This window comes from Ylistrum balloti, unplaced genomic scaffold, assembly GCF_031769215.1.
Source record: "Ylistrum balloti isolate Yb309-2 unplaced genomic scaffold, AGI_CSIRO_Ybal_v1 Utg371420, whole genome shotgun sequence".
Lineage (NCBI taxonomy): Eukaryota > Metazoa > Mollusca > Bivalvia > Pectinida > Pectinidae > Ylistrum > Ylistrum balloti.
This window is the reverse complement of record NW_026782746.1, coordinates 23,355-38,604: the sequence shown is the minus strand read 5'-3', so window position 1 is coordinate 38,604 and position 15,250 is coordinate 23,355. Positions and strand designations below refer to the sequence as shown.

Here is a 15,250-nt window from a genome sequence, read left to right as displayed (position 1 = left end):
TCGTATAACGTCTATAGACGAACATAATTCAACAAAAGGTAGGGAATACTCCATTTCGGCATTTGTCAATGTCAATTGTGAAGTACTGTAATCTTCGATTCATATTCACGCACCATCAATGGTCGTTTATGTGAAATACGTGAAATTCTAAAGGCGATATTTGAAATCGATAAACATGTTAATAATCTATTACAAACCAATCAGTCATGAGTGATACATAAGGGTTATTTCAATTTTATTTCATTGCGTATGCAACAGCATATAAGATTGACAATATACATACAAATAATAACATTTACATTTACACAAGGTGGCGGAGAACATTAGCTCTAACCAACAAGATTAAGACACAAAATTCACAAGAATGCACAAATATCAAACATATAAACAGAGCGCTGTTCTGAAGCACCAGTACTCCATGAACCAGTTCAGAACCATATCACTCTTGAGTGTAGAAGGGAAAATCTTCTTTGCCATACTTGCCAGGAGGATGACGAAGTACATGACATCGAATGAGTACATCGATTCTTCTGTGCAGAAAGGAGGAATTCCAGGATTCCCTGGATGTATTGAACACACCAGCGCAATCACACAGCTAATTCGGGAAGCCAAGATCAATCAAGGAGACTTGACAGTTGTTTGGTTAGACCTGGCCAATGCATACGGTTCTGTCCCCCACCAGTTGATTTTCAAGGCGCTGGAACATTACCACATCCCGGATCACATCCAGAAGATCGTGAAGAGCTACTTCAGCAACATTAGGCTCCGATTCACGGTCAGGGAGATAACAACATCTTGGCAGGCACTTGAGAAGGATATTGTAACAGGATGCACTATATCGGTCATACTCTTTGTGATGGGGATGAACCTGATCATCAAGGCGGCAGACCGGGAGACTAGAGGACCCAAGACTTCATCAGGAGTGCGAGTACCACCAAACAGAGGGTTCATGGACGACCTGACCATAACAACTACCACCCACGTGCAGGCGCGATGGATCATGTCAGCACTCGAGGAAACAGTTGGATGGGCAAGGATGAAGTTTAAACCAAGGAAATCTCGATGTGTTGTGATAAAGAAAGGGAAAGTGACCAGAAAGTTCAAGCTCTCGATACAGCAGGAGGAGATCCCAACAATCGTAGACAATCCAATCAAGTGTTTAGGAAAGTGGTTTGATGCTAGCCTGAACGACAACAAGAATATCAAACGTTTGCAGAACCAGGTGGAAGAAGGTTTGAGGAGAATTGACAAATCAGGACTGCCCGGTAAATTCAAATCGTGGATGTACCAACACGGGCTCCTACCACGCCTCACGTGGCCTCTAACCCTGTACGAGGTTACCACTACCACAGTGGAAATCCTGGAAAGGAAAATTAGCAAATGTCTACGACGTTGGCTTGGAGTCCCCCCAAGTTTCACCAGTGTGGGCCTTTACAGCACCACAGGCAAATTACAACTCCCATTATCATCACTGGTAGAAGAGTTCAAGGTGGCAAAGGTTAGGCTGGTGATGACTGTTAGAGACTCCAAAGATGAGAAGATCCGGAATGCTGGAATTGAGACTCGAACAGGACGCAAGTGGTCAGCAAGTATTGCGGTACAGGAAGCAGAGAGCAGACTAAGGCACAGCGACATCGTTGGGACTACCTGTATAGGCAAACAGGGGTTAGGGTCAACGCGGGTGGAAAGGTGGGGAACAGCAGACACGGCTGGTAGAAGGAAGATGGTTCAAGATAACATCAGGAAGATGGAGGAAGAGATCAGGAAGGTTAAAGCTGTAGAAATGGGAGCACAGGGAGCATGGACCAAATGGGAGACAACGGAAAGACGTCTTACATGGGCAGATATCTGGAAGTTGGAACCATGTAGAATCCAGTTCCTCCTGCGATCAGTGTATGATGTCCTACCAACACCTACCAATCTCCACCGATGGGGGATGACGGAAAACCCCAACTGCCCACTGTGTGACCAACCGGGTAACCTGGCCCATGTATTGTCATCGTGCAACACCGCTCTGACCCAGGGGAGATATACATGGAGACACAACAATGTACTGCGAGAGCTAGCAGACACCCTTGAGAAGGAAAGGCAGAAAAGAGGAAATGTACCAAACATCAACCGTACATCAACTTTGTAAGATCTGGAGAGACAACCAATAAGAAAGCAGTGCACCAAGGAGGGATACTAGATGGAGCAAACAGTTGGGAGATGCGGGTTGACTTAGGACAAAGACTAGTTTTCCCAGATGTCGTCCAAACCAACCTTCGTCCAGATATCCTGCTATGGTCACAGCAAGGGAAGAAAATGATAATGATTGAGCTAACTGTCCCCTGGGAGGATCGATGCCAAGAGGCTCATGAGCGGAAGAAAGGGAAGTACGCCGATCTTGCAGACGACGTGAGAGCAAAAGGATGGAGTGCGTGGGTCTTGCCAGTAGAGATGGGGTGCAGAGGGTTCCCTGCACAGTCCATGCCGTTTCTATGTATATATAGTAAATCATTATTTTATGCCGATAAATGATTTATGTTAGCCCTAGAGTTTCAAATTAGCGCGCCTTTTCTTACCCGTCGAGCTGTACGGGGCGTACGTGCGCAGGTGCGACAGGTGAGAATAATACAGGTAAATAAGCACGCTTAGCGGGTGGTAAGACGTGGCTCACTACGACGCCTAAAATACAGATTGGGGTGAGTATTTTTAATTGATTCATCCAAACATCACCTCATAACCTTATCACTAGTATTTGGATAGGTTTTTGTCTGTTTGAATGAGATTTTGAGTTTGAAAGGGTCGTTAAATGCAACCGCTATTGTTATGGGTGACCGGGTACTACTGGCGCTCGTGCAGTTCTTTGTTTATTAAAAGCGTGTATGTTAACGAATTTCACTAGAGTTGTATATGTATTTAATGTGTGGTTGGTAATAATAAGTAATATTCAAATAGTTTATTATACAATAAGGGTGAATTACAATTCCTATATTGTTGTAGCTTGTTGGGCCAACACCGTAGCGATAGCTGACACTGAAAACCCACTCGTTGTGTGTATGGAAGCCCTGAGGCGGGGTCAAGTATTGGTCAGTACCAAATACCCAGCGTATATGTGCCTTGAACTTCACCCTTAGTAATTTGGAAGGGTTGGATATATTGTATGGTATATGATGTATCCATTTGTCTCGTGATATGAATCGACGACGGCATTTATTTGTATAGAGATGTATGGCGTCAGCGTCCTGGGAAAGTCATCGCCGACGTGGGAACACAGTTCTACTTGATGTCTTCTCTGGGGTCGATTGTGATGATCTGTTGATACCTGTTACTTGGCTTTGGATGTGTGGTCTATGTTCTTACGACCAGGTGTACTCAAGGATTCTGGGAATATTGCTTGGCTGTGACAGTTACTTATATCTGGAACAATTGGTTGACGTCGGACGACAGCGACGTTGTGGAGTACTCTACGGTGGCCTGACCGTGACTTTTAGGTTACTTAGTGTTGTTGTAGTTTGGTAGTCATTGATGAGTATGTAATTATGTATGCATGAGAGTGAAATGCGTATGTGGTGATATGACTAACAATGTGAGGATCATGTTTGTAAATAAATGTCCGGAAATATTATTGTAGGAAAACTGTAAATAAATCTTGTGAATATTGTAGTCTGTCTTCTCGTGTGAATGTCGACAATCCCGCTCAGAGTTACGTTACAAAGTTTTGGTGGCAGCGGTGGGATGTGTGATTGTTGAGAGGAATATTACGAGTTGATAGCTGTTTACTAGTGTGTATGTTATAACTAGTTTAGATTGGTGCTGGGAATCGGTAAGTGGGAACCTAGGAGGTCCTTAATGCTTAATAGGAGGTGGTCAAGTATTCAAGCATGTCATGAAGACCTGTGTTGCTACATGGATCCTAGGTAAGTTACACTTCATGTACTTTATGTATTATGCCATCTTTCTTTGCAGATGTGTTGTAAAATCATATGCTTGGTGTTGTTGCTTTACATCAATTTTCCAAGTCGCGTAAGTGCTAGCGTTTACAAGCACCGTTCTGGAGTTTGGGAATTTTCTATTGAGATTGGCACCATGACGTCGGTCAAAGAGCTGATGGAAATTGGAACTGATCTCGGGTATCAAGGTATTGATTTACAGAAGTTTGTTTAGGATGAACAGACCAGAGAGCGGAATGAAAGACACATAGAGCGAGAACAGAAACAGAGGGAATGGGAGGAGCAGCAACAAGCAGAACAGAGTAAACATGACCACGAGATGGGTATACTGAAGGAACAGAGGGCTTTGGAGAGAGACAGAGAAGAAAGGGCCAATAGAGATCATGCAAGGAAGATGGAGCTGTTACAGATGGAAGAAAAGAAAGTTTTTGTTGGTAAGGGTAAATTACTTTCAACATCGTCAAAGGGACCAAAACTTCCTGCGTTTGAAGAGGGAAAGGATAACATCGATTCCTACCTTCAGAGATTTGAACGGTATGCTACAACCCAAGGATGGGAAAAGACCATACAATGGGCTTCAAACCTGAGTGTGCTGTTAAAGGGGAGAGCGCTAGATGTTTTTTCTAGATTACCTGTGGAACAGAGCCTTGACTATGATGTGCTGAAGGGGGCCCTGTTAAAGCGCTTCGAAATGACTGAGGAGGGTTTCAGAAAGCGATTCCGAAGTGGGCGACCGGAAACGGGCGAGACTTTTTCGCAATTCGCGGTACGACTTGAGAGTGATCTTATTAGATGAATGGAAATGGCTGGAGTGGAAAAAACATATGATGGCTTGAGAGATTTGATCGTGAGGGACCAGTTCCTTCAAGCATGTGGGCATGAGCTGAAACTTTTCCTTAAGGAGAGAATTCCTGAAAGTATAGCCGAAATGTCAAAGTTGGCGGACCAGTTTGCAGAAGCTAGAGGGAATGCGTCTAACTTTGTAAGGCCAGACCATAAGTTGAATAATAAAACATCTCTCAAGGGTCAGCAAGCTTCTAGTACGCATTCTGATGTAAAGGACAAGGAACCAAAGAAGGGAGGTAAGCATTGTTTTATTTGCAAGAAACCAGACCACATGTCTTACAATTGTCCAAAGAAGTCTGGGGGTAACAAGGTAGGTGTTACGACAGGTAAGCGTAACAATCAATCAGGGATTAATATATCCTGTCATGTTAAAATTCCCAAGTCTGAGGAAATGCCTGTGGTCGAAGGCCGTGTCAATGCTTCTTTAGTATCAGTATTAAGAGACACCGGATGTTCTGGGGTGGTGATCAAAAGGAGTTTGGTGGACCAGGAGCTGATGACTGGAGAAACCCAAACCTGTAAACTAGCGGATGGATCTAAACGGGAGGTCCCCATCGCTAACGTTTTCTTAGACACACCGTATTACGTTGGTTCAGTTGTAGCCTGGTGTATGGATAATCCATTGTATGACGTGATTATCGGCAACGTCGACGGAGCAAGGCAGCCTTGGTGCCCTAATCATGATTGGAACGTTGAAGCCGTCTCTTCTGTACAGACGCGAGCACAATACAAGAAAGGAAACCGGCCGTATCGTGCATTAAATGTACCGTTTGCTGACAATTTTGCTACTCCTGATGAGATCAGAACTGCCCAGGAAACTGATGATAGTGGACATTAGCACAGAATGGTGACGAGAGGGTCAGAACGGATGGAGGTAAGTCTCGTTTTTACGTCAAACGGGGACTGTTATACAGGGAGTTTCAGAGTCCGACCTCGTCTCAAGGGAGAGTGTTCAAACAGCTTGTTGTTCCAACAAAGTTTAGATCCGCAGTGATGAAATTGGCTCACGATTCTTTGATGGCTGGCCATTTTGCTGCGAAAAGAACGACCGAGAGGATATTATCAGAGTTTTACTGGCCAGGGGTTACCTCGGATGTGACAAGGTTTTGTCGCTCATGCGATGTCTGTCAGCGAACTTTTCCAAAGGGCAGGGTGACTAAGGTACCGTTAGGAGCGATGCCGCTCATTGGAACGCCTTTTCAGCGTGTGGCAATAGACCTCGTTGGGCCACTCCAACCTGCTACGGACCGGGGAAACCGGTATATCTTGACATTGGTGGACTACGCCACGAGGTACCCTGAGGCCATACCACTAAAAGGGATCGAGACCGAGCGTGTGGCTGAGGTGTTGGTTGATATTTATAGCCGTGTTGGTGTCCCGAACGAAGTCCTTACAGATCAGGGAGCTCAATTCACGTCTGAACTCATGAGGGAAGTGAGCCGCTTGCTATCTATACGTCAGTTGACTACAACACCCTACCACCCCATGTGCAACGGCCTCGTTGAGCGCTTTAATGGCACCTTTAAACAGATGCTACGTCGGATGTGTAGGGAGAGACCCAAGGATTGGGACAAATATATCAATGCGTTGCTTTTTGCATATCGGGATGTTCCCCAAGAGAGTCTTGGCTTCTCCCCCTTCGAGATGTTATACGGACGTACCGTCAGAGGGCCTATGATGATCTTAAAGGAATTTTGGACAAAACAGGTACAGGATCCTGAAACCAAGACTACCTACCAATATGTTGTAGACTTGAAGGCGAAGTTGGAACAGACTTGCGAGATGGCCCAGAAGCAACTTCGGACGGCAAAGGTACGCCAGGCGTCTTACTTCAATCGGAAAGCAAAGGAAAGACAGATGGCTGTAGGTCAGAAAGTTTTGATTTTGCTGCCGACCAAGAAGACAAGTTAGAGATGCAGTGGCGAGGACCTTACAAGATTACAGAGAAGATGGGGTCAATGGATTACAAGGTAGACATTGACGGTAAAGCGAAAACTGTACATGCCAATCTTCTGAGATTATATGTTGACAGGAAAGAGGGCTCAGCATGTCTACAGGAGGGAATTCTGTCGGTTGTTTGCGTGTCCATGGTTGATGAAGAAGAGACAGTTGATTGCGAAGATGGCGTGGTGGATGACATTATTACAGTGCTTCCGTTAGAAAGGAATGAATCAGCCAGGGATGTGTTAGTTTCTGAGTTACTTACCAAACCTCAAAGAAAAGATGTGTCAGACCTGATGAAAGAATTTGATGATATCTTGACCGATATGCCGGGGAAGACATCTTTAGTAGAGCACGACATCAAGACGACGACATCGGAACCGGTAAGGGTCAAGCCTCACAACATTCCATTCAGTATGAGGGATACCATTAGGGATGAAGTTGACAAGATGATGAAAATGGGAATCATTCACCCGTCGAACTCTCCATACTCCGCAGGGGTCGTTATCGTGAGAAAAAAAATGGCACGAACCGGTTTTTGTGTCGATCACCGTCAGCTAAATCGGATAACCGTCTTTGACGCCGGGCCGATGCCGGACGCCGAAGATATTTTCTCGCGACTGACGGGCCATCAGTACTTCTCTCGCCTTGATCTCAGTAAAGGCTACTGGCAAGTGCCAATGTCCGAGAGCTCCAGACAGAAGACAGCATTTTCGACACCCGTAGGATTGTTTGAGTTCTCCGTCATGCCATTTGGGCTCGTAAATGCCCCAGCGACCTTTTGTAGATTAATGAGGAAACTCCTGTATGGAATGACCAATATAGATAGTTTTATAGACGATCTGTTAATCTACACAAACACTTGGGTGGATCATGTTTCTGTACTTGCAGAATTGTTCAAGCGTTTGAGGAAGGCTGGTTTGACGGCAAAACCGAGTAAATGTGCGCTTGGTTATGGAAGTCTTGAATGCTTGGGACATATAGTTGGACAGCAAGGGTTATTACCGACACCCGACAAGGTTGAAGCGATTCGTGAAGCCGAGAGACCCATGACAAAGAAATAGGTGCGTTCGTTTCTGGGACTAGCTGGATTTTACAGGAAGTTCATACCGAATTTCGCTGTAATCGCAGTTCCATTGACAGACTTGACGCGGAAAGGGATGCCCAACAGGGTGAGATGGGAGGACACTCATGAGAGAGCTTTCAATACACTGAAGAAGCTCCTTTCGTCTAGTCCAATATTGAAACTGCCAGACTTGGCAGCAGAATTCACTCTCCAAACAGATGCGTCAGATTGCGGAATTGGCGGCATTTTACTGCAATTGGAAGGCGAGCATCTACTTCCGGTAGCTTATGCTAGTCGAAAACTGAAGTCCAGTGAGTGTGCTTATTCTGTCATTGAAAAGGAATGTTTGGCTATAGTATGGTCCATCCAGAAGTTCCAAAAATACCTCTACGGGAAAGAGTTTGTATTAGAAACTGACCACCAACCACTCATATATTTGAACAAGATGAAAGGTGTAAATGCGCGGTTGATGCGTTGGGCTCTACAGCTACAGCCTTACAAATTCTGTATACGTGCAATCAGAGGATGTGAAAACGTTGGTGCTGATTTCCTCAGCAGGGCGTGATTTCGAGGAAACTCTTTCATGTGACTTTCTTGTAAGAATAAAAGTAGTTACACAACGTTTATTCTTCTGGTTGGGGCGTGTTGTCACATGCCGTTTCTATGTATATATAGTAAATCATTATTTTATGCCGATAAATGATTTATGTTAGCCCTAGAGTTTCAAATTAGCGCGCCTTTTCTTACCCGTCGAGCTGTACGGGGCGTACGTGCGCAGGTGCGACAGGTGAGAATAATACAGGTAAATAAGCACGCTTAGCGGGTGGTAAGACGTGGCTCACTACGACGCCTAAAATACAGATTGGGGTGAGTATTTTTAATGTGATTCATCCAAATATCACCTCATAACCTTATCACTAGTATTTGGATAGATTTTTGTCTGTTTGAATGAGATTTTGACTTTGAAAGGGTCGTTAAATGCCACCGCTATTGTTATGGGTGACCGGGTACTACTGGCGCTCGTGCAGTTCTTTGTTTATTAAAAGCGTGTATGTTAACGAATTTCACTAGAGTTGTATATGTATTTAATGTGTGGTTGGTAATAATAAGTAATATTAAAATAGTTTATTATACAATAAGGGTGAATTACAATTCCTATATTGTTGTAGCTTGTTGGGCCAACACCGTAGCGATAGCTGACACTGAAAACCTACTCGTTGTGTGTATGGAAGCCCTGAGGCGGGGTCAAGTATTGGTCAGTACCAAATACCCAGCGTATATGTGCCTTGAACTTCACCCTTAGTAATATGGAAGGGTTGGATATACTGTATGGTATATGATGTATCCATTTGTCTCGTGATATGAATCGACGACGGCATTTATTTGTATAGAGATGTATGGCGTCAGCGTCCTGGGAAAGTCATCGCCGACGTGGGAACACAGTTCTACTTGATGTCTTCTCTGGGGTCGATTGTGATGATCTGTTGATACCTGTTACTTGGCTTTGGATGTGTGGTCTATGTTCTTACGACCAGGTGTACTCAAGGATTCTGGAAATATTGCTTGGCTGTGACAGTTACTTATATCTGGAACAATTGGTTGACGTCGGACGACAGCGACGTTGTGGAGTACTCTACGGTGGCCTGACCGTGACTTTTAGGTTACTTAGTGTTGTTGTAGTTTGGTAGTCATTGATGAGTATGTAATTATGTATGCATGAGAGTGAAATGCGTATGTGGTGATATGACTAACAATGTGAGGATCATGTTTGTAAATAAATGTCCGGAAATATTATTGTAGGAAAACTGTAAATAAATCTTGTGAATATTGTAGTCTGTCTTCTCGTGTGAATGTCAACAATCCCGCTCAGAGTTACGTTACATTAAGCTTTGGTCCAACATATGGCCGACGCGGTCTTAGACCGAAGGCACGCAGTCGATAACGCATTGTCTTTGGATCAATTGGAACATGATGACCTCCAGTTGTGTTCCGTGCTGTTTCCGTCAGAAAGCGATTGCGTAGGTGCGAAAGTCGCATTGCCCTATCCTGCCGACGCGTCGTCACACGAGGGCGACTGCTTCGGGGACGGTCTGCAACCCTTCCGGTGGCATGTTGTCTTTGGATGAGACGGCAACTGTTCGATGGATTTACTCTTATTTGATTAGCGACCTGATTTTGCATAAGAAGTGCAATGACACGACCCCTGTCAACTTCGGATAGTCGTGGCATTTTTTACGGTGAACTGTTTATGCTTAAAATGTGGGAAATCAAGACGGATATGTCTGAAGATTGGCACACACATATTTTATACCAATTCTTTATACTGGGTTCGAGATATCGTGCTCTTGTCTCATATTCTTTTGTACAAGCGAGGTGCGCAGTTTTGTTATGCATCAGTAATTTTAATACGGTACCATAGGGACCTACCTCAAATGCACACATTTGTCAAGTTTCAAGGGTGTACGTCAGGGATTTAATTTACAATATTAACTTTCTGCTAATTGCGTTTATTTTCCTGTCAGTATATTAACTTACGTTTTTGGATTCAAGTAGTACCCAAGTTGTGTTTCTTTTGTGGTAGGGGAGCTAACTACTACAGGTGATGGTGGTTGTGTTTTTGGAGTTTCTATTATAGGTTTTGAATGGTGGGTGTATTGTGGAGCAGCTTTGTCCGGAAGTGGGTGTGTCTAATATATTTTGTACTTCCGGTTATATGTTTGATTCGTCTAAACCTTAAACTAGCTCTTCTTTTAGTACAGAATTGAATGTTTCTAATGATTGGACAGGATTATTGTCGAGTTTGGCCAGTGCTGTCAATAACTGTGTTTATGTATTGTTGTTTTGTCACTGGCTCCTGTCCGATTCGTGTTTCAGCTAGTGTGATTTGAAATTGGTATGGAGCCGTTAATGATTGTAGTGTTGATGGCATTTTTGGGGACAGGTTTACTCGTTATCATCCCGGCGTATGTTTTTTTAAATGTTGACTGAGGGTTGTACAGTCTGTTTTTATTTGGCGGGTCTGTTTGGTTTTGTTGTTCTAAAAGGAGCCACCTGTAGTGTTTTGTGTCAGCCTGTAATAGTGAGTGGTGGCGTGGGTGTGTTGGAAAACAGAAGGACGAGTGTCATTTTTGTCCTTTGAAGTTTGCTAAGCCTGTTGCCCTTCAAAGTGCCTGGGGGTACCTGCAGGGCACTGTTTATCCGTTACTGCCCCATTCCTATCTTTTCTTCCGTATGGCTCTATAATTCCCGGGGAATAGGTTTTAGAACGTTGACATGTTCCATTAAACACACGTGTATATAAATCGGTATATTAGTGGAGACCAAGAGAAAATGTTAGTGTCTTACCTGTTGTCTGTTTTCTATCGATCTGGTGACGTCTATCGTTCTGTTGTCTGACGTGACGTCTATCGTTCTGTTGTCTGACGTGACGTTTATTGATCTGTTGTCTAACGTGACGTTTGTCGATCTGTTGTCTGACGTGACGTCTATCGATCTAATGTCTGTCGATCTGTTGTCTGACGTGACGTCTATCGATCTGTTGTCTGACGTGACGTCTATCGATCTGTTGTCTGTCGTGACGTCTGTCAATGTGTTGTCTGATGTGACGTCTGTCGATCTGTTGTCAGACGTGACGTCTACCGATCTGTTGTCTGACGTAACGTCTATTGATCTGTTGTTTGACGTGACGTCTATCTGTTGTCTGACGTGACGTCTGTCGATCTGTTGTCTGACGTGACGTCTGTCGATCTGTTGTCTGACGTGACGTCTATCGATCTGTTGTCTGTCGTGACGTCTATCGATCTGTTGTCTGACGTGACGTCTATCGATCTGTTTGACGTGACGTCTGTCGATCTTTTGTCTGATATGACGTCTGTCTGTTGTCTGACGTGACGTCTGTAGATCTGTTGTCAGACGTGACGTCTATCGATCTGTTGTCTGACGTAACGTCTATTGATCTGTTGTTTGACGTGACGTCTATCTGATCGTGTTTGTTTGACGTGACGTCTATTGACCTGTTGTTTGACGTGACGTCTATCGATCTGTTGTCTGATGTGACGTCTATCTGTTGTCTGACGTGACGTCTATCGAACTGTTGTCTGTCGTGACGTCTGTCAATCTGTTGTCTGACGTGACGTCTGTCGATCTGTTGTCAGACGTGACGTCTACCGATCTGTTGTCTGACGTGACGTCTATCGATCTGTTGTTTGACGTAACGTCTATTGATCTGTTGTTTGACGTGACGTCTATTGATTTGTTGTCTGACGTGACGTCTATCGATCTGTTGTCTGTCGTGACGTCTGTCAATCTGTTGTCTGACGTGACGTCTGTCGATCTGTTTTCAGACGTGACGTCTATCGATCTGTTGTCTGACGTGACGTCTGTCGATCTGTTGTCTGACGTGACGTCTATCGATCTGTTGTCTGTCGTGACGTCTATCGATCTGTTGGGATCAGGTGAGAAGTGCCCCGACCGATGGTTTGTTTTTGGGTTGGTTGACAGGTTTTCCGTCTCCTCCTGTGTCCGGGTATCGTCTCACTGACGAACGTCATTGTTCTGGCGGGACGAGCCTCCACGTTCCTTCAGACTTCATCACTGGAGTCTTCTCTGCCATCTTCGGATTCGTCTGGATGTGCTTCTTCGAGAACTACGCTAGTCAGTGCTGGGTAAGCTGTAAGTCCGTTTCAAAATTTAAATCGGTTATGTATACGTAAGTTTCATAAACACACTATCTATTTGGTTTCCCAATATATACATGTTCACTGTGTATATGGTAATAAATAGTATTTGTTAATGGAAGCACATTTATCGAATTCCTGCTATACTTAATCTCAATCCATAGTCTCAACCATTTTCGATTCGATTATCGAATTTAATTGCTTACAAATATCACATTTTGAATATGTTATATGCAAATATGAATTGAATTGTTCCCTTCCAATTAGTATATTGATTTCATACGTCTTGAACTCGACTCTAAACATATAGATAATCATGTGTCTAGATATCAAACCAGAAATTCCTCCCAAAAAGAAATCGTGTGTATGTATAAGGGTGTGTGTTTATATATATATATGTGTGTGTGTGTGTGTGTGTGTGTGTGTGTGTGTGTGTGTGTGTGTGTGTGTGTGTGTGTGTGTGTGTGTGTGTGTGTGTGTGTGTGTGTGTGTGTGTGTGTGTGTGTGTGTGTGTGTGTGTGTGTGTGTGTGTGTGTGTGTGTGTGTGTGTGTGAGAGAGAGTGAGAGAGAGAGAGAGAGAGAGAGAGAGAGAGAGAGAGAGAGAGAGAGACAGAGACAGAGAGACAGAGAGAGAGAGAGACAGAGAGTGACAGAGACAGAGAGAAGAATAAGATTTTATTTTATTGTTTTGTAAATGCAGTGGTTGGAGCCCCGGACTCAGCCTTTCGCAATAAATATGTTGGCCTCATACATCCATTTTATACATTCTGGGTTAAATTTATACTTTAGAAACTTGAGTCAGAACAACTTGATATTAAGGATAATTCTCTACATACACACACACAGCTACATTTGATCGTGCACTATACACATACGTACACAGGTATACACGACAACGTGCCCACGTGCACGGCAGTGAAAACGAGTAAAATTGAAATATGTGAAATTGGAATGATACCACCTGTTTAAATTTTTTTTATAAATTCAACTATTTTGTAAAAACAAATGTATAACGGAAATTGTCTCAATTTCAGAGTATGATTTTAAATTGTTTTCACTAGTTTCCACATAAGCATTACCATTATTTCATATATGAAATGATTGTTTGTTGAAAGTGGCAAGTTAAGATTTTACATGCGTAGTACTAACTAATAAACTGATACCGTGTCAGCTTGTTGGTGTATTAACTGTTGGTTTAACGTTTATATAATTTAGATTCATTCAGCTGATCATAAATGGGCGGGGCCGGGCGTGCGTGTGTACTTGTAACAGGTATTACTATTATTACATATTATTATAATTTAAAATGTGTTGTTTGATGCAATGAATCTGTGGGGATGGGGTAATTGTTTATAACAAAAAAGTGTGTGATGTGAAGTAGTCCCGTGGGGTAGGGGGTGGGAAGGTGGCTTTCCTTTCCTTTCGGGAAGGTGGGGAGGGTGTTATTGGTTTGTTCGTTGGTCAATTATAAGAAATTAGGATTAGTGCGTTTTGCGTATTTTTCGAGGCGTAATTGGATGATTTTCGTGACATGTGGGTAGTCCTAAAAAGGACTGTTTACGTGCGTGTCGTTCGGACAGTGGAAGATATACATCTTACTTTTTTGCAGCCTTAGCTTTCTTAGGCTTGTCTGTCTTAGCTTTCTTCGGAGACTTGGCAGCCTTTTTCTTAGGAGTCTTGGGCTTGGTAGTTTTCTTGGCTGGTTTCTTCTCCGCGGTTTTCTTGGTAGCTGCTTTCTTGGGTGTCTTTGCCTTTCCTTTCTTCGACGTCGCCGATGCAGTTGATTCTATATGGGCTTTGGGAATTTCGAAGCTCCTGTGGAAAATGTCTACTACACCGCTGTTTGTTCCCGGGCATTCCATGGGAGAATGTCTAAACCGGTGGTTGTTCCCCGGCATTCCATTGGAGAATGTCTATACCGGATGTGATTTCCAGACATTTCATTGGAGAATGTCTATACCGGTTGTGATTTCCGGACATTCCATTGAAGAATGTCTATACCGGTGGTGATTCCAAGACATTTCATGGGAGAATGACTATACCGGTGGTGATTTCCGGGCATTCCATGGAGAATGTCTATACTGGTGGTGGTTCCCGGGAATTCGGTTGGAGAATGTCTATACCGGTGGTGATTCCCGGGCATTCCATGGGAGAATATCTATACCGGTGGTGATTCCCGGACATTCCATGGGAGAATGTCTGTACCGGTGGTATACGTAAAAGCAGACATTTAATAATTGATTACATGAACCCATCTTTCAGAATTGTGACATATTCTGTTACCTTTGTCAATATTTCGAAATAAATTTAATAATACTAAGAAGCTTCCATCCGCAGTATTTAGTTGTAGCAAGATTTGTTATTTGTTTTTAATGAAGCACATGCTCTTCACCCAGATAAAACATTATAGAGAATAGTACAGGTTGTTACAACAAGATAACGACAGATAAAATATAGGACGGGTGTTACCTCGTGTAGCGATGGTTTGGACAGGACTTTGTAATTCGTACAGTTATCAATGCGGTCAATGTCATTTAGAGATTTTTGTATCATCCATATCAACCATTTTAAAATAATCAATTTCTTTCATAATTACAAATAATGCCGTTAGGTTTGATAAAGAATCAGGGGAGCTGAAATGCTAGGGTGTAGTTAGATCAAATCCGTGCATTTGGTGGAAACTAAATACAGTGTATAATTAATTTTTCGGTCGCGTTTTTAATGTTAGTGAAGAAAACCATAAACTCAACATGATGATATATCTGATTACTGAGGGTAATTAAGTC

The 15,250-nt window shown here is 43.3% G+C and overlaps 2 protein-coding genes across 2 annotated transcripts; one reads left to right on the top strand and one right to left on the bottom strand.

The window, feature by feature from the left end:
* Positions 1 to 364: 364 nt before the first annotated feature.
* Positions 365 to 2,137, top strand: LOC132562453 (uncharacterized). Its single transcript, XM_060227195.1, has one exon. It carries the CDS (start codon positions 365 to 367, stop codon positions 2,135 to 2,137), a length of 1,773 nt encoding a protein of 590 aa, XP_060083178.1.
* Positions 2,138 to 14,059: 11,922 nt separating this feature from the next.
* Positions 14,060 to 14,362, bottom strand: LOC132562452 (uncharacterized). The gene has a single exon (XM_060227194.1). It carries the CDS (start codon positions 14,360 to 14,362, stop codon positions 14,060 to 14,062), a length of 303 nt encoding a protein of 100 aa, XP_060083177.1.
* Between the last annotated feature and the right edge of the window lie 888 nt (positions 14,363 to 15,250).